Source organism: Peromyscus californicus, unplaced genomic scaffold, assembly GCF_007827085.1.
Source record: "Peromyscus californicus insignis strain IS unplaced genomic scaffold, ASM782708v3 Scaffold_16__1_contigs__length_79575227, whole genome shotgun sequence".
Classification (NCBI taxonomy): domain Eukaryota; kingdom Metazoa; phylum Chordata; class Mammalia; order Rodentia; family Cricetidae; genus Peromyscus; species Peromyscus californicus.
The window spans coordinates 39,538,407-39,561,470 of record NW_026294458.1 but is presented as its reverse complement, the minus strand read 5'-3'; the positions used below and the strand labels follow the sequence as shown (position 1 = coordinate 39,561,470).

General features: G+C 38.3%; 1 protein-coding gene across 6 annotated transcripts in view; it reads right to left on the bottom strand.

Moving 5' to 3' along the window:
- Positions 1-23,064, bottom strand: part of Abi3bp (ABI family member 3 binding protein) — a 205,305-nt gene that overhangs the window by 59,824 nt on the left and 122,417 nt on the right. For 2 of the 6 annotated variants that reach the window (XM_052740892.1, XM_052740896.1), the window contains exons 19-34: positions 19,694-19,735; positions 17,950-18,042; positions 17,455-17,493; positions 16,147-16,209; positions 15,962-16,030; positions 15,286-15,336; positions 13,419-13,478; positions 12,584-12,673; positions 11,208-11,243; positions 10,357-10,440; positions 8,837-8,893; positions 7,897-7,980; positions 6,321-6,380; positions 4,389-4,469; positions 3,498-3,581; positions 2,176-2,220 (exon numbers count right to left, since the gene is read on the bottom strand). The exons of 1 other annotated variant lie outside the window; for it this stretch is intronic. In XM_052740892.1, the coding sequence (XP_052596852.1) occupies positions 2,176-2,220; positions 3,498-3,581; positions 4,389-4,469; positions 6,321-6,380; positions 7,897-7,980; positions 8,837-8,893; positions 10,357-10,440; positions 11,208-11,243; positions 12,584-12,673; positions 13,419-13,478; positions 15,286-15,336; positions 15,962-16,030; positions 16,147-16,209; positions 17,455-17,493; positions 17,950-18,042; positions 19,694-19,735 (1,038 nt within the window). The remainder of the gene's footprint in view (positions 1-2,175; positions 2,221-3,497; positions 3,582-4,388; positions 4,470-6,320; positions 6,381-7,896; positions 7,981-8,836; positions 8,894-10,356; positions 10,441-11,207; positions 11,244-12,583; positions 12,674-13,418; positions 13,479-15,285; positions 15,337-15,961; positions 16,031-16,146; positions 16,210-17,454; positions 17,494-17,949; positions 18,043-19,693; positions 19,736-23,064) is intronic. 3 more of the 6 variants (XM_052740894.1, XM_052740893.1, XM_052740895.1) reach the window with 3 other exon arrangements.

The following is a 23,064-nucleotide window of genomic DNA, read 5'->3' as shown; positions in this document are numbered from 1 at the left end:
CACCTGTGGTCTAATAAAGATTTGAATGGCCAATAGAAAGGCAGGAGAAAGGCTAGGCGGGGCTGGCGGGCAGAGAGAATATATAGAGGAAGAAATCTGGGAGGCGGTAGAAGATCTAGGAGCCAGAGAAGGAGGAGAACTCCAGGGGCCAGCGGCCCAGCTACACAGCAAGCCATGGAGTAAGAAGAGTAAGATTTACAAAAGTAAGAGAATGGGAAAAGCCCAGAGGCAAAAGATAGAGGGGATAATATAAGGAAAGCTGGCAAAAAATAAGCCAAGCTAAGGCTGAGCATTGATAATTAAGAATAAGCCTCCATGTGTGATTTATTTGGGAGCTGGATGGTGGGCCCCCCAAAAAGAGTAAGAACAACAGATATTATTAACAATTAATTTATAATTAATGATCCAAATAATTTATTGATGTTGAGAATTATTAATAGTATAAACGATTGATATTAATAATTAATTAATGATCCAAAATGAACTATGAAAGCATTACTTAGAGCTCATATTTGGAAAGCATGATGAATTGGTAGGAAGCCTCCATCACAGACAGAGGAGGAGTATGCCTTTATAGAGTGAGGAGGCTGCTGATGTCTGCTAGACCAATCCTCTGCTGCCCTATCACATTCCTATGGCCTTGACGATGCATGTCCAAAGACTGGTTGAGGTATGAAGGAACTTTCCTACAACCTAGAAGGGAGAACTCCTCCACAGCAATATCCAGAGACTCCTCTCACTATCCTCATTTATATCTCCCCCTCCTCACTCCTTTCCCTCCTTTATTCTTGTCGGCCATGTTCTAATGTGATTTCAAGACTTCTTCTTAGTCTTTGTTTCCTGGCTCCAAATGTTTACGTACCTAACACATTTTGTTTACACCTCACAAATTAATCTTACACTTGCATAGATTCTTCCTATGCCATCGTCAACCATATTTATGAAAAAGGGTTTCCACTCTGTCTTACAAGTTTGAAAATCAAGATATATCTCCTACATCTGTTTCACTCAAAAGTATTAGTAGGATTAGTTAGGAAGAGATGGGAGGTACTTAATAATTCTTTTTATTTGAACTGGACCTAATTATCCTGAAGAAATTGGATTTTTTAAGAGGTAAGAGGAAGTTATAAAAATTTGTGGTGATTGAGAAGACTGCACACAGGAAGCAGTGGGTATCTAGATGCACAACTCAGCCTTGTTTGCTTAATAGCTGTACAGTAGAGTTACTGTGCCCCCCCCCCCCCCCCAGGACCCTGACGTTCATCTTTGCTCTCATGGGGATACCCTACAGGGTCTCAATCTTTCAGATAACTTCCAAGGCCCTGCTAGGTCACACTGCTGAGCTTGTTTAAACCAGGTGCATATGCTTTACCTAGCTTGGACTCGGGTACTTCAGGTCTTGTTGGGGATGTGAATGATGTTTTTGTTTTGATGTTTTAGGAGCTAAAGGAAGAAATTATTGGGTTACTATATATTTTCATTATTTATGAGTCAGGAAGCCATGGAAGGTAAAAAGATGATAGCTTGCTGGTTTTTATATATACATCATTTTGGTTTTTTTTTTCAATAATAAATTCTATGAAGAAAAAAGTTACCATTTAGTTAGAGAGATAAGGGCTGGCAATCATTATCTAAGTGTCATAAGGGGACATGGCTAGAAATAAAATGGGTAGGAACCATCACTAAATTTGAACGGATAGTGGACATTTCCACTATCTATGATTTGTGATTTATAATTTAATTTTTCAAATCTGTGATATGTTCTCTATATAATCATCAAAATAAACCTTATTGAATAGAAACAAAATAACGAGATTTACGCCAGCAGAAAAAGTGAAATGCAAGTGTGCCACGGGCCAATGGGCCCCATGAAGTTGTTAACGGCCTCTCTGTGTAGCTGAGACTTCTGATATGTTTGAAACACAGCTGTAGTGAAGCACCCCATAAAACAAAACACAAAACAGGACATACTTCAAGCAGGCAACGTGGCAGATAAATGACCCAAAGAATTCATGTATGACATCTTAAAATCAGAATAATTATAAAGTCTTCATAATTTTTAGATGAATATAACTGAATGGCCACAAAGAATGACCCAGTTGCCACATGAAGTGACATTAAACTCTTGGTGTGACAATAAGAAGACCTGTTACAAAAATAGCTTAACAACATTACCTAGTGTTACTGGGGCCTCAGGTCTAGCAGTGACAGGTTCCGGGGCTACAGGAAGAAGTGGCCAAAAACAACACAATAAGCCAAAGAGATTTCAAAATGCATATTTACGTTAGAACATTTACATAACCTACATATATGATTACAATATCAATTGTCCCAAGGGAAATATATAATCAAGTTTTCATCTGAAAGAACGTTGTTTAAGCAATTGCTAAACTTTTGTCCTGATGGCTGTTGAGCTTAGCTTTTTAACTACCCTAAGTAAAGAAGTTAGTGTGACATTCTGCAAGGTTTTTAATAAATGAATTCTAGTCAATATATAAAACACCACAATGGAAAATATTATAAAGCATTTACTTACTATATTCTTAGAAAAGTAAGTTAAAAGCATATTGTGAGTCACTATGTTTGAGAAAACACTGACACAATAGAAGTTTGAAACATATATTAAAAAAAATAATCATTCACATGGCTTGTGTTGATCTTGCCAATCTTGTGGAATTTGAGACCTCTGCACAAACCATAAAAGAGGAGCATAAAAGGCAGCTACTAGTCTAACACCCAATGGAGCATCTGTGCTCCTCATAAGAATAAAAGGTGGAAATCAAAGAGGCTGTGTATGATACGGTGTCTCTGTATCTATCCTACCTAAACTCTGAATCAAATCCTCAAAATCCTCCTCATACTGCCGTGATGGACCCTTCCAAATGCAGTCCATCTGGACGCTACTCTATGTCTGGCTGACCTGCACATATGTCTGGTCCCTCTATTTTCTCTTTTCTCCACTGATCAAAATCTTATAGTATATCCAAGGTCCAAGCTCAGACAACCATAACATTTTTTTTCTAGATTCTAGATTGTCACTTTGTGGGTTTATTGTGCAGTGCAGCCTCAGTTTTGTTGTAGAAGAAGTTTAAAAAAAAACCTTCTACAATGGGTCTATTATTTACAATTGCCAATGTGAGCCTGGGAATATGTAAAGGGCTTAGGATTTGTTCACTTGAACTAAATACACTCGGTTTGCTAGTGTAGTTTCACTACTAAGATTTGAATATAAATGCATAGTGTGAAATTTGTACTAAATATAAAGTTTCAATAAAGGGTCATACATGGAAAGAATAAGGTATTCTAGCTCCCAAGAGAATGGGTCTCACCTACCTGTATTTTCCTTCAAACACCCACAGAGAAGTTATTGATGATGCCTCCTATTCTCACACTCAGGGAGTGTAAGGGCTGCTACTGCCTACCACGAGCATTGCTTTGAGTCTCTGATGGGACAGACCACTGAGGCTCACCCAGAAGCCATTTAACTCCCAATTTACCAGGTTTTGTCTGAGGTGCTTGAGGGCTCATTGTGGCTTTAGGTCTGGGTCGTGGACGGCGGGTTCTTTGTGACATTTTGCTAGCTGAAGACAGAAAAGCCTCATGTTACTTTGGATCTTATGGTCCTGGATACTAGAGAACCTTCTACAGCTCTCAGATTTCCTAAAAGTGTGGGAGATTGGTCCTTTAGTTTGTCTTTTTCACTCTTTTTAAACAAGCATGCCTTCTTTTTATCATTGATGATTTGAAGTAAATTCCCGTTCACAGTTGAGTTGCTCATTCAAGGCAAGGAGATTAACACTCATTGCAAGAAAGTCATAGAGCCCCACTTTGGGGAAAATGACTGGGAAGGAATCATTTAATAAAGGGTTGGGGAGATTTGGATCATATTTAGATGGAGGTCTATAATTTGACATTTCATATGGGTCATCTCCAATTTGTCAAATTTATAGTACAGTGTATCATTACTTATATACATCATTATGTATATCACTACTTAAATTACATCACCAAAGAAACAAACATACCATACAATAGTTTTCAGAAAGAGATCTAGAAACTTGGATGTACCAAGGAGCATAAGAGTAGCTATTATTGATGGGCAGCCATTCCACTGTGGTTAAAACTTGGCTGTAATATAGAACACTGTTCTGTGAAGCACAAAACAACACTTCCAAATGTTCCATGTGGCCTTTAATGTTTAAACTAAGTTCATGCTTAGCTCTCATAAACACAACAAGAAGAGTGTCTGTAAGATGCTCTGAACTCTGCAGCAGACAACAGAAGAGGATGAATGTTTTCTCAGAGGGATGGAAAGGCCAGGGGGATGGAGACTTGGAGGACTATGTATACAGTAAGCAATAGAAGCACTTGGCAAGTAAGGTTGTTACCTAGTGTTGTCCCAGGGGCCTCAGTTCTAAAAGTAACAGGCGTTTCAAGGTCTGTAACAGGTTCAAGGTCTGTAATAGGAACTGAATTAGCAAAGATGAGCTTTTTAAAACCATGTATAAACAGACACAACATTTACTTCAAAATGACTCTGTGAGTATAACACTGAATCTAGAATATGTGTGTGTATGTGTATATATACATGTATATATTAATTTTCTGGTTGAAAAGTACTATGGACTGAATTGTGTCCTCACAATTCATATACTGAAGGGTAAGTTCAAGGGAGCTATATTTGAAGACACAATGTTTAAAGATGTAATTAAGGAATCATAAGGTCAGCGCTCCAGTTTGTCAAATGTCCTTAGTATAAGAGACAGTCGGTATGTGTACACATAGAGAAAAGGCCATGTGAGAACATAGCAGGGCAGCCATTTGTGAGCCAGGGAGAGGCCTCAGGGAAAGCAAGACCTGAAGACACCTTGGTCTTTGACTTGTAGCCTCCAGAACTGTAAGAACAGATCCCTGTTGATTTAAGTACTCAGTATGTAACACTGTGGAATGGCTGCCCTACTTGCCTATAGCTCACGGCAAATACCAGTCCTATCCAGACTAGCCAAACTGTAGGCAGCATCCACCTTCCAGACAGCCATCACCATTGCTCTCATTTTGCAATGCTTCAGCAAGCAATTCCTCATGTTACAATGTTTATCTGACTCTAACAGGGAAAACTTCAGGACATTTTACCCATGCCCTTACATAGGTTTCTAATGTTTTGTAAGAAGTATATAGGAAGCTAACTTGTATTTTCTTTGAACACTAAAAGAAGAAAGTAACTATTAGGTTTATGAAAATATGATTGCATAAACAGTTCTGAAGTTAAGAAATACATAGGCAGCCATTCCAAAAATAGCTTCTCATGATTTCATTAGCCTCCAGACTGAGAAGTAAAACAATTTTCATATTACTCCTAGTTAAAAGGATTCTATATGTCTCTTCCAATGGTAAAGGCCTTGCCAGCTGCTAGTAGGCTTCTGAGAGTCCCCTCTCTAGGGAGAACCTGTAACAAGGTGACATTTACAACCATTGCTTGGTGCTCAGGTTCCTTGAACTAAGAATCTGTTGTTTATCTAGAAGACCCAGTACATCTAGACTATGATGGCTTTGAGTTTGTATTCTTTCAGATGTTTTTGGGAGCTAAAAAGAGGTAAGATTGAGTTGTTTTAAAGTTATGGTTTAGCATATTACAAAATTAAAAAAAAACTTTAGGTATTACAAAGCTTGGTAAATTTTTCTTGGGATTCAAGCAATATATGAAAGCAGTACCCCATAACATGTTATTGCATCTTTTGTTATTGAAAGGACGCTTGGGGGAAAATACTGACATATCAATCAAAATTATTAATTCAGAAAGTCAAGATCAGTATTTTCAAAAAATTCTTCTACAATTATCTGATTGGGCTAAAATGGCTGAGAATCAATAAAACTATGGTGAGGAGGGAGAGGACTTCAACTCATATTAAGGATGGAGTTTACTATTTAAAGCTGGTAACCTGATGATATTCTATGCTATTCAGTCTGCTAAATCACATTGCTCACATATTAACAAACAAAAGAAATTTCCCCACTATAACTTGGTTTGCACAAATTAGAGATAGACACATCAAAGATATATGAAACTGGTCTTAACCAAGAATTTGGTTAAACCAAAACCTTAAAGAAACATGTAAATATTGTAAAGCAAGTTATGAGGCAGACTGATAACCCAAACTAGATCCATGCATTCCACAGCTTCCTAGGTACCCAATAAACAAGAGGCAAGTACTGCTGAACATTCAATTCAAACAAAACGATGAATGTAATTGGGTGGCAACATGGGATGAATCTGACAATGAACAGAGAAAGTATTTGCTGAGAGTTAGGTGTATCATTACCTATTGTGGCCACTGGATCCTCTTTTAAAGGAGTAACTGGTTCAAAGACTGGAGTAGAAACTAGCCAAAAATAACAAAAACAAAATAAGCCAAAGGTCAACTCCAAACATTAAAACTTATAAAAACCTACCATATTCATTCAAAAAGAATTCTAGCCAAATAGAAATAAGTCTGAAACATTAAGCCATGTGGCTAACTCTCCGAACTAAAAGAATATTGTGTCTCTGCTCTTAGATGTCAACTCATCTCTTAGGAGTGGAACCAAAACCTTTGTAGGTACGGGCCTACAAAGTTTGTATAAAGTACCTTCGAGTTGTCCTCATTTTCTAATGATCTGAGATTACTTAATGTACCCAAATAGATCATTTGAATATGGCTTGCATCCTCTGAGGTCCACAAATATGGTTACAAGGTAATGGCACCTTTGGATAGTAGGATCTAGTGAGAAGATCTTAGGTCATTGAGGGCATGAGACAGCTTGCACAACCCCTTGGTAGTTCTGTGTGACCCTTTGAGCTCTCCAGATTGATTATAAAAGCAAAAACCTGGCTCTTCCAGTCATCTCTGCTTCTGGTTTGAAATATGATCATTTTCTAGATGTTGTACATGCACCCACCACAGCACCATGCCATGAGGTGATACAAGCAGGAACAGCCGTTACCACAGAGTCTGTGGTATACCACTAAAATACAAACATTCAAGTATTTGAACTAGACAAACCTCTTGCTTGTAAGTAGCCAGTGCTAGTCGTTCTGTTATAACAAACAAAGCTGACTAACATCTAGACCAAATTCGCCTTACTGAGAAGATATCCAACTTGAGTATATAAGAGAACATTACATGGGGCAGCCGCTCTGTCTGTGGCATGGCAAGGCAGCCTTGTCCAATACTCAAAGACAGTGTGGCCATAAATCAATTATCTGGTGTACTCTAAGCTTCCAAGTTTAACATTTAGAACTTTTCAACTTGTCCTATAGGCCATTAGTTGCAGGAGCCTCAGTAAAACCATTCAATTCCTGGAAGCCTTATCTTTTTCATAAGAGGAAATTCGCTTTCTTTCACTGACAAGCATTCTCTGCCCTTTAGAACTTTCCCCTTATCCTCCCCCTGCCCCAGGTTATCATCCCTGTAATAATTATTTTTATATTTACAGGCAGTTGGGGGGAAACAAACCACAAAAGCATGCTGCAGAGACCATATGCTCTATGAAGCCGGAAGTATCTGTTCTCTAGCACCATACAGAAAGTGTTTATTGTTGTCTGACTTGAATGCCTATTATGACTCACAAGATTTACCAATAACTGATATATCACTCCTCACTGGTGCAAACATATACTCGTTCTCTTTTGTTTCATGTGTGTACATATTTACCATGGACACTTGATAATGACTAGCATTGCCAGAAAAACAACCACCGTAGAGAAAATTCTAGCACACAGAACTTAAGGACTTCAGCCATTGAAGTATCTCTTCTTCTCCCCTGCCTGAGCTATTGACCCTCATCTGTCATTATACTTCCTGTAAGACCTGCTTGGATGGACTGCCGGGATTCTTAACACAGGCCCTACACATTTACCCAGTTCTGTCTGAGGTGCTGCCGGACTCCTTGTAGTTTTAGGTTTTGGATGTGGATGGCTTGGTTGTTGAGGCAGTTTGGGAGCTGAAGGAAGAAAATCTCAGGTTAATATAGTATTTTGGATTTTAGAAATGTTGACTAGGAATACATTCCTTATGATTTCTTGAGCTTCAAGGAATTTCCCTTTCGAGCTTTGTAATATTTGTCTCTGTTTTGATATTGTGCTCTTTTATAACACTTGCATTTCTTTGAGAAACAAAACTCCTGAAGAAATATGAATCTATATATCAAGAATACTTCCTATAGATTCTCATAAGGGTTCCTGAATGAAGAAATGTTCCAAAACACAGAGTTACGGTGTGCATAAGGGTACTGGGGGTGGTTTCATGCTAACAAAAGCCATAATGACTTCAATTGACCAGCCTTGAGTCTATTTTCTATTTTCATCCTCATCAAAACAAAGTTTTATCATTCCCTAAAGTGGAAAAATCAGACAAAGCACGAAAATGGTCAAAATACAGAAATTGACAGCTTCACAAAAACTATCATATCACAAGAACTGCACAGATAAACTCAGCCGAGACGATACATAGATTTCCCTGTAGACACGGACAGAGATGGATACCCCATAACAAAAATGTGCATGTGGTTAACATGATACATGGAAGCAGAGATAGAAAAAAAATCAAAGGTGTGACAGTGAGCCTATATCTGTATATGTATACATTCTTTTTCAATAAATTGGCTCTCATAAAAAGATGTCATAAGAAAACATCATAAAAGATGTCATAAAGACAAGACATCCTTTGAACACTCAAACATGGTAAGCAGTTGACGGACCAGAAGATGCAGAGGCTTTGTGACATCCCAGAAGCAGTGATTATGAAGGTGATAAAATGAGGAAGAAATGCAGATGTGGAAGGACATGGTATGTCGTTACCTAAGGTCATTCCTGGAGCCTCAGTTCTAGTAACTGGTTCAAGGGTTGTAGCAGGAACTGATCGAAAGAAGAAAAGATATCAAAAAGACCTTATGAATGAATGCATGGAATGTTAGAAAATTCATCTTACCAGTAAAAACAAGGTTTCTTAAGTTGCAACATTTTTTTAAAAATATTCTTAACTGGAGAAAATGAATATTGCTTTTTCTTTAAATACTTCTCCAAAGAATCACTACATCCTCATTTGATTCAGAGGTTAGTCACAGCCTTTGGGGTCTCTGTTGTGCATCTCCCACTGATGGTAATTATCCCATTTTAACAAATAACAAATATGAGAACCTATATAGAAAATCTGACTCACCATCAGAAAAAGCTAGCAAGACACTCAGAACCTTTACAAAAGGCAAAATCAGAAAAACACATCCACTCTAAATAGCAATCAATGCCAGATGCAATGGGCAGTTTAGATAGTTGAATATTAACATAATGCAGTTTACAGACTCTCTGATTTCCAGTGATTCTGTCCCTGTGATCAACACTATTTGTCACTACAGATATAGTTTGTATTTATACTGTCCCTTGAGTATGTGCTAGACCCACGACTTGCTAACAACTGACACAGAGAAACAGGGATGTAGAATGAGGAGGAGGAAAAAGTAGGAAGTATTGAGGTCACACTATGGTTTATCAATGATGGGTGTTCATAGCTGTAAGGAAGCTGGAACCACACCCATTAAGAGGTGACATCCTTGGAGCACACACTATTACTTAACAAGATGAAGAACCACTTCGTAGTTTTTGTCATCATTGCGTTGGGTTATCTTTAGTTCTGTGAATAGAAAGAACATGATCTTGTGCAGAAGTGAGAACCTAAATCCCATAGGATCAATTTGAAGATTTCAGCCCCCAGTCTCTTTAATTCATTCTGTGACAGGAGAGGAGAGCATCGATACTTTATCCTCTGTCTGGGAAGTCAAGTTCTCCATGTTCTCCATGTGTAAGCCTTCATCCTTCCAATCTTCAAATCCTGTGCTAATTTTTACTAATTATCTTGGATTTTTTAATCTAAATTTTCACAAAGCTCACAATAGGTAGCATTTGGGTTGCTCAGATTATTTTATGCTTGCATGAACATGCTGCCTTTCATTACTTTCTGTTTATGCAGGAGTAGCTTTTCTTTTCTGGTGTCTCGTCAACTAAGTGGTAAATAAGACAGCTTCTACTTCAGAGCCAAGGGCTGAGGTGACTAAGGAGAGTGAGGGCAAGCTTAGTGAATGCAGTAGCTTTGATCAGATTGTTTCAGCTCAGTACTACACCCAGCAGTCTCATCTTTGAGATGCCACTATAATCAGAAACTAAGAAAAATAAACATAATGGTCATTGAGAGTCAACATTCTTAAGAAAGAAGCATAAGATGTTTAGGCATGTGATGCTCTCCTTGCAAACCAGGAGATACTTGACCCTAAAGAGATATGTTGGATACCTTCTAATACAGAATAAATCACAAATCACATATTTACCCAATATAGTCTGAGGTACTTCTGGATGGGGTGTGGTTTTAGGTTTGGGACGTGGGCGGCGGGCTTTTTTTGTTGTTGTTGAAGCTGATGGAAGAGAACTTAGTATTAACATGGTGTTGATGAGCCCAAAAGCTATGCCAAGGATGATGTATCCTGTCTAAGTTTAAAAAAATAATTAATAGTTTGAGCCAAGAAATCCTGTCACTAGGGTTTGAAGCTTTTCCTCTAGTATATTAATAGATTTCTTTAATACTCGAGAATCCTTCAGAGATAAAAAAAATATTAGATAGAATTACATTTAAGAAATGTAAGTTAGGAGCCATCACTATTTCCTTGAATATATATCTAACCCCAAATTGGTTATAAGTCCACATTCAACTCTAGAGGTGTGAATTTGAGCCAACCTCACAGTGATGCTTTTAATTTAATGTGACTGTGCCTGGGGAAGTTCTGTGCTTGGTGGTTTACTAGAGTAAGTCTTTTAAAAGCCACCAAAACATCAGCAGAGCCAAAAACAGTTCCACAGAACTTGAAATGCAGGAAGGAAACTTCTCAGACAACTTTGAGTATACCATCACTGCTGTTGCATTGGAGGCCTAAAGAGGGCCAGGTGTCATGCCTGATCAAAGACTCAGCCTGACACAATTTCAAGGCAGGGCATGGATCAGATACCTATCTTGAATTAAGCCAAGGTACCTTTCTGTTAAATGTTAAGAAAACTTTCAGTACTTTGAGATGAGTCCTATGGCAGGATGAAACAGGGCATGTCACCGTAATCTCCATAGCAACCACAGTGATGCTCAACAGTGAACAGACAAAAGCACTCACAGAAGAATACCAAGAATCATTACCTAAAGATGGCTCAGGAGTGATAGGTCCCAAGTCTGCTGTGAGAAATGATCAAAAGCAATTTAAAACAAGGCAATGTTAAACACATTAGAAAATCCATCAAATTCTCCTGAATACGAGCTTTACCAGTCTAACATTGGTTCTATAGTCAAAAACAACAGCAACAACAACAAAAAAAAAAACCCAAAACCTTTAAAAAGTTTCTACATAGTAGTCCACAGATGTTTGTACAACACAGTCCTATCCTTAGCATTTCTATATCGTTAATGGCGATTTTGCTTGCTTTTCTACAGTTAACTACTACAGGCTTTGATTGCATTTTCATTAGTAAATAATGTGATAGAAAACTCTTAGAAAAATGTTATGTATGTCATAACATCTTATTTAACAATTATAAGAAATTAACGTGAAAGCATAATTTATAAGACTATATATTAGAAAACAAATCCTGGAATCATGATAAACACAATTGTTGATACATTTAATCGGATACAGTGAAAAATAACCAAAATAGACAAGGCTTGATTTTGTTGAGTCAACTTTGGGAAAAGATGAAGACCTATGTTTGAGCAAAGGCAAACAAAGAGCTAGACCTGAAGGGTCCTTAGTCCACAGAACTTGTTACTACATCTCTTCATTACACAGAAAAGACCTGGCTCCAAAGGGTAGCAGGACCTGCCAATGGGCTCAGAGCAATCACTGATCTTCTTTGTGGACTTTCCAAAAATCACATCATTGTTCATCGCCCTTCTCAGTCAGGCTACACTTCTAGCTCTGATCTTCCTATTGGTACTCCCATACATGGCACCTTCCTCTCTGTTTGTAGGAGTCAGGCCCATTCTTGCCGGCAAATCTATAAAGGCTAAAAATTTCAGGTTCACCTTAAACATATTAGCCCATATATGTGTGTGTGTGTGTATATATATATTTACTTAAGAATGAATTATGTATCTAACAGTTGGTGAAATAGTGACTACCCAATGTTGCTCCTATTCTTTATTCATATTTATAATGTCTGAGTAAGAGTTGCTTCATTGTTCAACTAAGTCACTTGCTACCTCTAATGCATAGCCTACAGATGCTAGTGTGGCATTTAATAAAGTATGTGGCTCTTAAATATACTAAGTAGATATTTTTCCAATTTATAATCAAAGAGCAAAGTATAATTAAATGTTGGAGAAAAAAACATATAAAATTCTCAGGCATCAAGGACTTCCTCATGACAGCAACATGAAGGAGCCATAGGGATTGGCCATAGCAACCATGCTGATAGCAACTGCATCCTATGGCTTAAGCCTTCACCCTTAGTAGCAAGTGGAACTTGCGTAACTTCTGTCACATCCAGTGAAGAGCTACAGGAGCCAAGAACCACATTTACCTGGTTTAGGCTGAGGTATCTTTGGGCGTGGGGTGGCTTTATGAATCGGAGGACGTGGACGGCGAGTTCTTGGTCGTGGTGTTTTGGGAGCTGGAGAAGCAAAGTGGTTATTGTGGTTGTGTGACTTCAGAACTAAAGAAAGATGACACATGAATGTAAGGTTTCTGAAACCTGAGATACAAAATGTCTCTTTGATTTGGAATTCTTTCTTGGTAATATATATGTAAAACAATTTGGTCTCCTGACAGTGGCAACAGACTATTTGACATTGTTTTTATTATTCTGAAATTTTTATTGTTAGTTCCTAGCATCAAAGAGGTTCCAGATCCAAAGGGAGTTTGAAACATGGCATGTTGATATCACATCAGGGAGACTTCAGCTAACCTGCTTCTGGGTAACTGTCCTTAAAAAGACTCAGTTTAGGGATACGAGCCATTAAAATTAGTATTACTATATGTATGTAACACTTCCTAAAATCACCTGCATATGACCACGGTCTTTCATATCTTCAAAAAAAGAATAACTCAAGAATATCTTAAGGGGTAGGCATTCTGAAGTAGATCAGAAACTTATTTTTAATGTAGACTCCTACTGAGTACTAAATAGATTCATGGGCTCTGTGAAGCATTTGCAAAGACAGATAACGGGCATGGGTAGCTAAGGAGCTGAATAGAGGCTTATAACCAAGTAATATCCTTTAAGGATTCTTGATATATTTGAAATGAGAATACCGTTAATGATAAGACATTTTTGTGGACGAAAAATCCCCTCAATCCAGACAGAAATGGATCCAACAGTAAGCAAAGACTGTGTATAAAGACTAAGAGGTCATTACCTAATGTTGTCACCGGAGCCTTGGTTCTCATAATTACAGGTTCAATGTCTGTGGTAGTAACTGACCAAAAACAATACATGACAGAAATTAAGAAATGTACACAGTGATTTATCTTAAAGATGAAACATTTTAAGCCTGTTTTTTTTTCTTAAAGGGATAAAGATAGTTTACTCTATAGACAGATATTTTGAATGACCATGGCCCAGAAACACAGATTTAGATTACCCCAAATTCCACATTCCAATGTGGAAACAGGTTCCTAAAGCTTTTTATTGTTTTTAAAGAACAAAGAAAGTCATCAATCAAGGCAAATTTAAAATACATTGGTGGGTACATCAGAGAGGCAGGTACAGCAAGGTGGGGAAAGCTATTCTGTATGCCCAAGATGCTCTCTGTTGACATTCTTAGTTTCTGGATTGGTGAAAGCTAGTGGCCTGCTAAGTTAATAGACTCCAAAAGCTTTCTACCTATTAAGTTAGAAGACGTTAGTTCTGACACAGAGGTGGACAAGGACTATAAGATTGTTATGTTTAAAAGCATTTGTGACGTCTGGGAATACTATTACTGCCTGGAGCTGGCCAGAGTCTATGCCCACCTATTTGGCACACACACACCATTTTACCTAGAATGGCTATGAAGTTACTAAAAAGTTATTTTCCTATATTGGACTGTCTGAGTTTACCTACCTATAATGGCACTCTGGCGCTACAGCTTTAGGATGTGTTATACTAAATTATTCTGGAAATGACTACAGAGTCTTCTGTTGTATCTCAAAGACATTCACCACCATTATTTTTGGGAGGAGTGGTGGTTCTAAGAATAGGGAAAGTATTGCTAACTGTCTTGTTTTCTGAAGATCTGTGACAATCATACAGATAGATGTAAATGCCTGCCTTCTCTTCACGGTATATGTGGTGCTTATTATGTTTCTGTACTTATCTCAAATGGATAATTTGCATGCAATTACCCAGTATATGAATAGATACAGGGGTGCTGAGGAAACTGCTCAGCAATGAATCACTTGTGTAGTACAAATAAGACCCTAGTTTCAACTCCTAGAAACCACCCACACACACACCAAAAGAATAAAGATAATTCAGAATGAAAAGGAAATGCAGCTTTTTATCTCAGTATATATGATTTCTATAAATAAGTCTTCATAGATCAGAAATGAAAAATTACAACTCTGGCATTAAATTAGTATCTCCTTGTATTTTTTTCCATTAAATCTAGGAGATTCCATGTAAGGTTCAAATTTCTTATTATCTAATGTCCTCTAAGCATTGGTAGAGAGACTGACTTTCCCAGATGGTTCAGGGAACCAAAGCATGAAGTTAGATTAAAATGCATCAGAGAGCAGCGTCCAAGTAAATGGCACACAGAGATGGAAAGAAACTGGGACAAGAGGAGGAAGACATTGTCAGAATTTCTTTTCACGAGATGAATTCTCAACAGAAAGGTCCGATTGCATTTGAATAGTATGGAATCAAGGAGAAAGGACCATTATCAGAAATGATGGCTCATCATCGCAAGCTCCAACCAGCTCTCTTTGTTCCCACACACACACAAGTAGAGGCTGCAGAAAGTCGCTGCTTGGAAAGACTGATGGACAGAGCCTTCTGACTTCTGGCAGCAGCAAGTGCTGTGAGCAATCTGACTCTGAATATCAAAGGGAGTGTACCATCCAGGTGCTGTTAGCAGAGCAGATGCAGCGATGCCTGTCAGGATGTTAAAATGGCCTCTGCCAAAAACAGCCAGTACTTCTCAGAAACAAATAAGTGAATGATGATTAAATTGAAAACACAGATGATGAGAGGGATCAGTGGAGAAATCTCAAGGAAACGTTAGTTAAGAAAACATTTGTTACCTATGGCTAGGGCAGGGGCTTCAGTTCCAAGTGTAGCAGGCTGCTCATAGGCTGCATCATTAAACATAAAACACAGATGAAGAAAAAAAGAACCTCAAGTATTCATAATATTTAATTCACAGACGTTGAGCGCAGTTTAATCTAGGTCGATGTAGATTGCTAACTGATGGGCTTATTTATAATGAGAAGCTCTCTTAGTTGTATACTAATTGGAATCTTAGGAGAAATTTTCAGTTGTAAACAGAATTTTCAAAACTGTTATTTTTTTAATATAGTAGAAAACCACCCAGTTAATAATTATTTCAGAGGAAGCCAATCCCTATGTGGCAAGTCTTTCTTTGGTTGTGCCCATGAGGGAGGAACACATGTCCCCTCTTGTGTGTGCTACCCATAAACAGCTAGCAAAGTCACTTTAAATTGTCCCAGGGACAGAAAAGTCTAATTTCTATTCATTATAAACTCAGAAAGACATAAAAATGCTTTTTTAAAGTATGGGATTTATAAGACTATCAGGTATTAAATGTTCTTATTTCTTACACCTAGCGTGAATACTTTCAGAAGATAAAGAACAAAATTAGGATAATCGGTTCTTTAATTAGTCTAATATATAAACTCTTTCAATGTCATTTCCACTGATAAAAGCGTCTTAAGCTAGGATGATGGGAATTACGTTTACCGAATTTAGTTGGTGGCATGTCAGGTGTAGCTTTGGGCTTAGGAAGCAATTGCTTTGGTGGTTTTAAATCTGAAGAAGAAAAAGGACCGTAATTAGTGTCACAGCTAAGCTGTTGGTGTGGAAAACAATGTTACTTGTAGACCCTTTTCCCATTTACATGCTAAGGCATTGAAAATGTTGATTACCAGGCTGGATTTGGGGTACCTCTGGCCTGCGTGTTGCTTTGGGTCTCTGGGACAGTTTGGGAACTAAAAGAAAAGGTATTGAAATTAGCATAATGGGCATCGTTGTGACTGTCAAAGTAATGGATGTATAAGCTGAGAAACACTCTGTGAAGACTCATTGTAAATATAAAAATAGTTCCAGGAAGGGTGGAAATGCTCATTCTAGCCATTTATTTGCACCAATAGTTTTTCATGGAAGAACAATCTTTTTTTAAAAAAAGATTTATTTATTTGTTTGTTTATTTATTTATTTGTTTGTTTATTATGTATACAGTGTTCTGCTGGCATACATGCCTACACACCAGAAGAGAACACCAGATCTCATTATAGATGGCTGTGAGCCACTATGTGGTTGCTGGGAATTGAACTCAGGACCTCTGGAAGAGCAACCAGTACTCCTAACCTCTGAGCCACTTCTCCAGCCCCCAAAAGAATAGTCTTAAGGAAATGCTTAAAACGTGTCTTTGAGCAAAAGTACTAACTATCATACAACTTCCTTCTTAAATGATGTATTTGAGAAGGATTAAGTATATCAGTTTTGCTGTTTGCTGGCAACTTTTTTTTTCTTAGCACAAACCAGTAAGATCGAGTATTTTAAAGTTGCTTAAGAAGAAACCTGGAAAATTACCCATAAACATCTGCTATTAACATAAGAAATAATGACACATGGCTACTGACCTGGGGGAATTTCTTAAAATGATCAGAGACAAACTGAATTCTGAGAAGTTATAATGAAACAGTCATAGGCATGGCATTACCACTAAAAAGAATAAAAACCATCTTGGAACTTTTAATATTCTCAAGTTGCAAGGACAACTACCAGTTTTATACTGGGCCCCAGATCAGAATCAGTCTACGGTATCCAAACATGCGAAAAACATTCTCTAATAGGAATGTGTAGCTTTTCAGAGTCTTACAGGATTGATGAATAAAGCAATGAAAGCCACAACACTGGAAAAATGGATGCCATTTGTTTAGTCCAGAAGACTACAGACATCTGTGAGTAGGAACACCAGGACATGCCATTAAAAGACAGAGGGTCAGCAGGGAACGGGGAAGCTGTGCTCAAGACCACAGACCTTCCCTGCGTTATTGTAGCAGAGTGTACTGGAAGAATTCTCTGGTGCTCAGGCTCTTCCCACCCACACAGGAAATGAAGGGAAGCATGGTTGACAGTGTGATGGAGTGACAAAACTTCAGTCATGCCTGGCTTGGAGACCATGGAGAGAAAAAAAAATGGCAAGAAAGCAATAGAGGATGCAGAATTACCAATTGTGGGTACCAGCGGTACAGTGGCAGGTTCCTGAGCTGTGGAAGCAAAATGCCAAGAAGACTGGTTATACCATGGTGTGGCATCCCAAGGAAGATAACACTGTGCCTTAAGGTTGAAGCTATACGTAAACTGTGCTTTTTTCTGAAGGTGATTCCACTTTGGCTTTTCCCATTTACCCCCTTTTCCCTGTTGCTTTTCTGTACCTCAGCAGTCCTGGATAGGTATCAGCTCTAAGACTCTAAGGATTTAATAACTCTAATTGCTTTAATAATCCACCAAGTGGGCCACTTTTCACACTGTACACTTACTAATCACAAATAAAGATATGGATGCATCATACATGATATGAATGTAGAGAGTATACAGATGCTCAACTATGCAAACCAACCATATTGTTCCCTAAAGCCCAGCTGTTTGGAGGGTGGCAGCTAACAGACTAGAAGCCACCGCACTGAATCCCTGGTCATTGGAACCCTAAATACCACATTTACCGGCTTTGGACTCAGGTACTTCTGGACTACGTGTGGTTTTAGGACGGGGGCGGGGGCGGCGGCGGCGGCCTGGGTGTTTGGTCTTTTGTGGAGCTAAAGAAAGGAAAATGTCTCGTTAGCAGAGAAAGAGTAGTGCTACAAACTGAGAGTAAATGTTACATGTAATTTAGTCACATATTTAATCCTTCTGATTCAATCTGGACACATTCTGTTCGGCCACTTTCTATCATCACCCAGTTACATGAAATGTAGAATTTAGGGTGAGTTTTTTTTTTTTTTGTTTTGTTTTTTTAATGTTTTGTGTTCTCTCTTTCACCTCCCTCCATCTTTCTCTTTCTCTTCACAGTTTCTGGTCAAAGATGTGTACATTTCCCAAGAGATCTCTTTATTTTTTCACTTTGAAACAGATTTTAGAAAATCTCAAAATTAGTATATAGTTTAGATGAGATGGTCACACAAAAGTTTCAAACCTATACCATCAGGAAGAACATGAGAAAGGCTGTTTTTCTGACACAGTAAGAATAAAAAATTAAAATTTGGCTTAATATTCCAAAGCAGGAGATTTTTTTCTGCTTGTTGTTAAAAAAAGTCCACGTGTAAACAATAGGGAAAAATGAGTTTAGAAACTATATCAAGGGAAGCATTTTTAAAATGAGATATACTTATAGGCTAGAGGTATAGGATTTAAAATTTGTAAGGATAACCAAGAACACATAGACAAATGGACATTGATGTGTCATTTCATGAATGTGAATCTGTCAACAGTGACACCAGCCATTAAGGAAAGAAGGAGTAATTGTGTATCCAGATAATGTTGTTACGGACACTTTCCCAGAGCTCTGGGACCCTAAACCACACACAAAATTATCAAGAAGGAATCAAGTCAAAGGAGAAAGTAAAATCAACTTAAATGTGGGATATGCTCAATTCTTAACTTCTAGCTTGAGCAAATTAAAAGTGGTGAAATTGTATCCACACGAGAAGTAACCTCTTCTACTGAAATCAATTCCTGTGGTTTTAGACAAAATGAATAAAAATGTAGCCAGCTAAAGTTTGGAAAAAGAAATGGAAAAATGGGCAGAGGCATGGATCTTTGGAAGCTGTGGATGCAATACTCTAACCAGAACCTCTTGTGAAGGAAAATGTGCGTAATTGGCTAGAAGGGCACCGGAACGGGGTTCTTTGCTTGGTTTGCTTTTAGTTTGGTATCATTTTTTTTTCTCTTTTGAAGGAAAAAAAAAAAGCTATAAGGGTTGGCTTTGTTGTTTTTTTTTTTTTCTTTTCTACCTCCTAATGGATTATCTAGTGACACATCCGAGTTTTCAGATCTGGAATGACCATTGCGCTTTTCAAGAAAGTCTGCAAATGTTAGAGTTTTGAAAAGTGAGGGGAAAAAAAAACTCCCAGAGGGAAGCCAGAAGTCTCCACTGGAAATAACAAGTTAGAAGAAACTAAGGAAAATCTCCTTGAATGTAAGACAGGACAATAAAGAATTAGTCACATCCAAGGCAGTGTGGCTGTCATGGGTGTCCCAGAGCCTCTATTCAGCCAAGCCCAGGCACAGGGCAGATAATGTTGCAAAAAGCAGCTGCAAAAAAAAAAAAAAAAAAAGAAAGAAAGAAAAAAGAAAAAAATCTGAAGGACAGTTAAGTATTTTCAAAGTAACGCATATCTAAGGACAGAAGTTGAACACAGAAAGTGATACAGGCCATTTCTTCAGTGTGATTCAAGGAAGCAGCTTTACCCTTTGTTGACTGTGACGATGGTAGAGTCTCAGGTTCTGGGGCTGCAAGGAAAGCAAGTAATGTCAAAGCAGTGCTGAAGGGCAGGAATTAAACATCCTTTACCACAAGACAAGCTCATTCCTTGATGAAGGTTTAGGCTCCTCTGAATTATGGTGCCGAGGCTTGCTCATCTCACACCCATCGCATAAACCCCAGCAAGAGTTGAGGATTGACATTTGTGCTGTTCACCTTTGCTGTGGCTCTCACTACAAATATCTGATGGCTGTCCCTAGCACATCCTCGTGAAGGTGTTCTGAATGTCTTGCCATCTGCCATTTTGTTTCTTACAAAGCAACCACGTTTACCCCAGGAAGTGAGAAGCAGGTAACATGCCTTCTCCCGTGTTGTGTTCTGTTAGTGTTGAATGGTATCTGGCTTGACTGGACCTCATGTTCTTTCACTAAAGATAAGAAACTCAAGTGTAAAAAGGGCCACAAGTGTTCTTATGGTGTACCCTGTGGTTATGAGTACATATTGCTAATAAGCAAGATCCATTTTGGTTAGCATATCAATGCGTATCCAAGTATAGTCTCAGGTTTCATGAACTGCTTAATAAATTAAATAACATATGACGATGGTATGATAAACAAACCCTCCGATGGTCAAATCAGATGTGAACAAACTATTTTATTTCATGCTGGCTATTTGGTTCCATCTATTATGTTTGGGAGGAAAAAACAACAGGCTATTTCTAGTAGTTTTTGTGCTATTCTACTCAAAGGAATTTTCTTTCAAGAAGCAAATTAAAATTAACTGTATTTTTCAAGCCTAGGGGGAAAAATGAGAGCTTTTATCTCTTACAGAAAGAAAGGAATTGATTTGGCATTCATTGGCTTTCATTACAATGTAAATCCTTCTCTTATTTATACAGCCCAGATAGTACTTCCTCTAGAGTTAACTTGGATAAATCTGAATAGAGAAAGTAGTAGGTTTGGAAAAAAGCAAGAATTGACTTGAGGGTGGGGGGAAGTGACAACAGAAGTTTTTATAGAGCAACTTTCTAGGAACTAAATGACTTGCTTTCATAATTCAAAAAATATAGCAATTCAGGGTTATGTAATACCATCTTGTGGATTAACACAGGAGGGTAACAGTTCTCATTGTGTGGGAGGGACAAGTTAAGAGAGAGGCGGCGGCCCTGGTTTTCCAGAAATGCATTGGGTTGTGCATATAAAACAAGCCAAAAACAAATGTGAAGCTTCCTTGACTAAACCACCAAGGAAAAGCACCTCGCATGGAAAGTAAGATAGAAGAACAGGCAACGGCTGGGAAAGCTGGGGAGTCTTCACACTGGGGAGCTTCTGGTGGTTTGCATGCTCTTGTGAACTTCAGCTGGAAATAGAGACGATCTTTCTGCTGAGCTCAAACAACACGAGAGATCTGTAGCTAAAGAAATGCTCTACAGAGATGCAGTCCATACTCTGTGCTGTCTTGGGCCACTCAATATCCCTCTATTGTGAGGTTTGGATGTTAACTCCCTCAGGTGGTGATACTGTCAGACCCAGAGAAGGTGAGGACCCCAGAGTTATGAGAATGTTTAGAAATCAAAGGATTGAAACTACACCAACTCCCAAATAAAAATTCTGACAAAAAATAATAAATAAAATGTCCAATTAAGAAGTGTCTATTCAGACATTATAAAGAGTAATAACACACCCTCTAATTGAATATCTTAAATTCATTTCTAAAATTTGTGACTTTTCATGCATAAATGTCAACCAATATTGATAAGGCAGTTTTTTATGCTTTCCAATTTTATTGTGAAATTAACAGACATAATTACTGAGGAGAAATATTTAATTTTCTAACCAAAACACACAGCACCTTTCTCCATTTGCCTGGTAGCAGCCTCCACTGAAACTCAGCATAAATATAAAAGTCACTTTCTCATTCCAAACCTTCCTAAGAATGATTTTTAAAACACATCTACCTCATTAATCCCTTCCCACTACAGCTGGCCGAGTTCTTTATTTAAACTACTAGGACATTTGATTTTTATACACTGTGCTTCTCACTTGGTGCCCTCAGCCAGGGTCACTTACATACTTGTCTAAGCCTCTATTTCAGTGGGTCTCAACCTTTCTAATGCTACAACCCATTAACACAGCTCCTCATGTTGTGGTGACCCCCAACCACAAAATTATTTTTTGTTGCTACTTCACACCTGTAGTTTTGCTTTTGTTATGAATCATAACGTAAATATCTGATATTTCATGATGGTCTTAGGCCATCCTTGTGAAATAATTGTTCAAGCTCCAGGTTGAGAACTGCTGCTCTATTTCTGTTGGGGTAACACCTACATCTGGATCCAGCTGCCTTGTCAGAACGTGCTACACAAATTCGTTCTCTGAGCAGCTGCTTCTGCTGCCTTATGCCATCTTAGAAATAAATCATGACCACTCGAGCAGAAAAGCTCTTGCTTTAATAACTCCATCGTGTAAACACACTCGTGATGGAAATCCAAGTTGAGACTCCTCTGCATAGCAGAGTGTGGAATGCATTCTCCCCAGAGCTAAAGGTTTAAAATTTTTATGGCAATGACAGCAAGAACTGACAAAGCTCTCCACAGCTCATTTTGTAAGTCAGTGTCCAAGACTGCTGTGTAAGTTCCAGATTAACTGTAAAAGGAGAGTATTGGATCTTTCAGTATCCGCCACCATCCTTACATAGGGAACCACTTCGATTTTAGTGAAACAGAGAGAAGACTCCTCCTACCAAAGAGCCTCCTGTTTTTTAGAAAAACACCATAAAGTCTCCTGAGAAGCAAACAGAAGTCAGTGTCCAAAAACCGCCCCCCAACTAGCAATGCTTGGCACATTGAAGAAAGCTCTTTCTGGTCTTGCAACCCAAGAACTGAGACACTCCAAACAAGCAGGGTTCTTAGAAGATAGAACCCATTGTTGCCTTCCACTGAAAGGCTGCTATTCAGGGCATCAGGATTTCACTCAACTTTGGTACTGGAAAGTATGCTGTAATACAGACAAGGGGCCCTCATCCACTGCCATGGCTATAATTCTGTTTTCTGTGTGATGGTCACGAACATAGTATCCACCACACAGCTCAGGGCAACGCTATCTATGATAATACCAAAGGGCCCAGTTGTGCTGAGGTCATCTGGTTGTGTTTTTGCACTTTCCGTGGAAAGACTGCATTAGACACTAACACAGAAATCAGAACTTCTTGAACCAAAGAGCTGCATAAACCAATTTCCCAGCATTATTTTTAGAACACTACAAATGAGGATCAGAGGAATTATCACATTTGGGTTAACTTCTAGAATGAGAGATATTTTAAGTTTCAAAGAAATTAGTTGTGTTTTACTGAGTTAAAA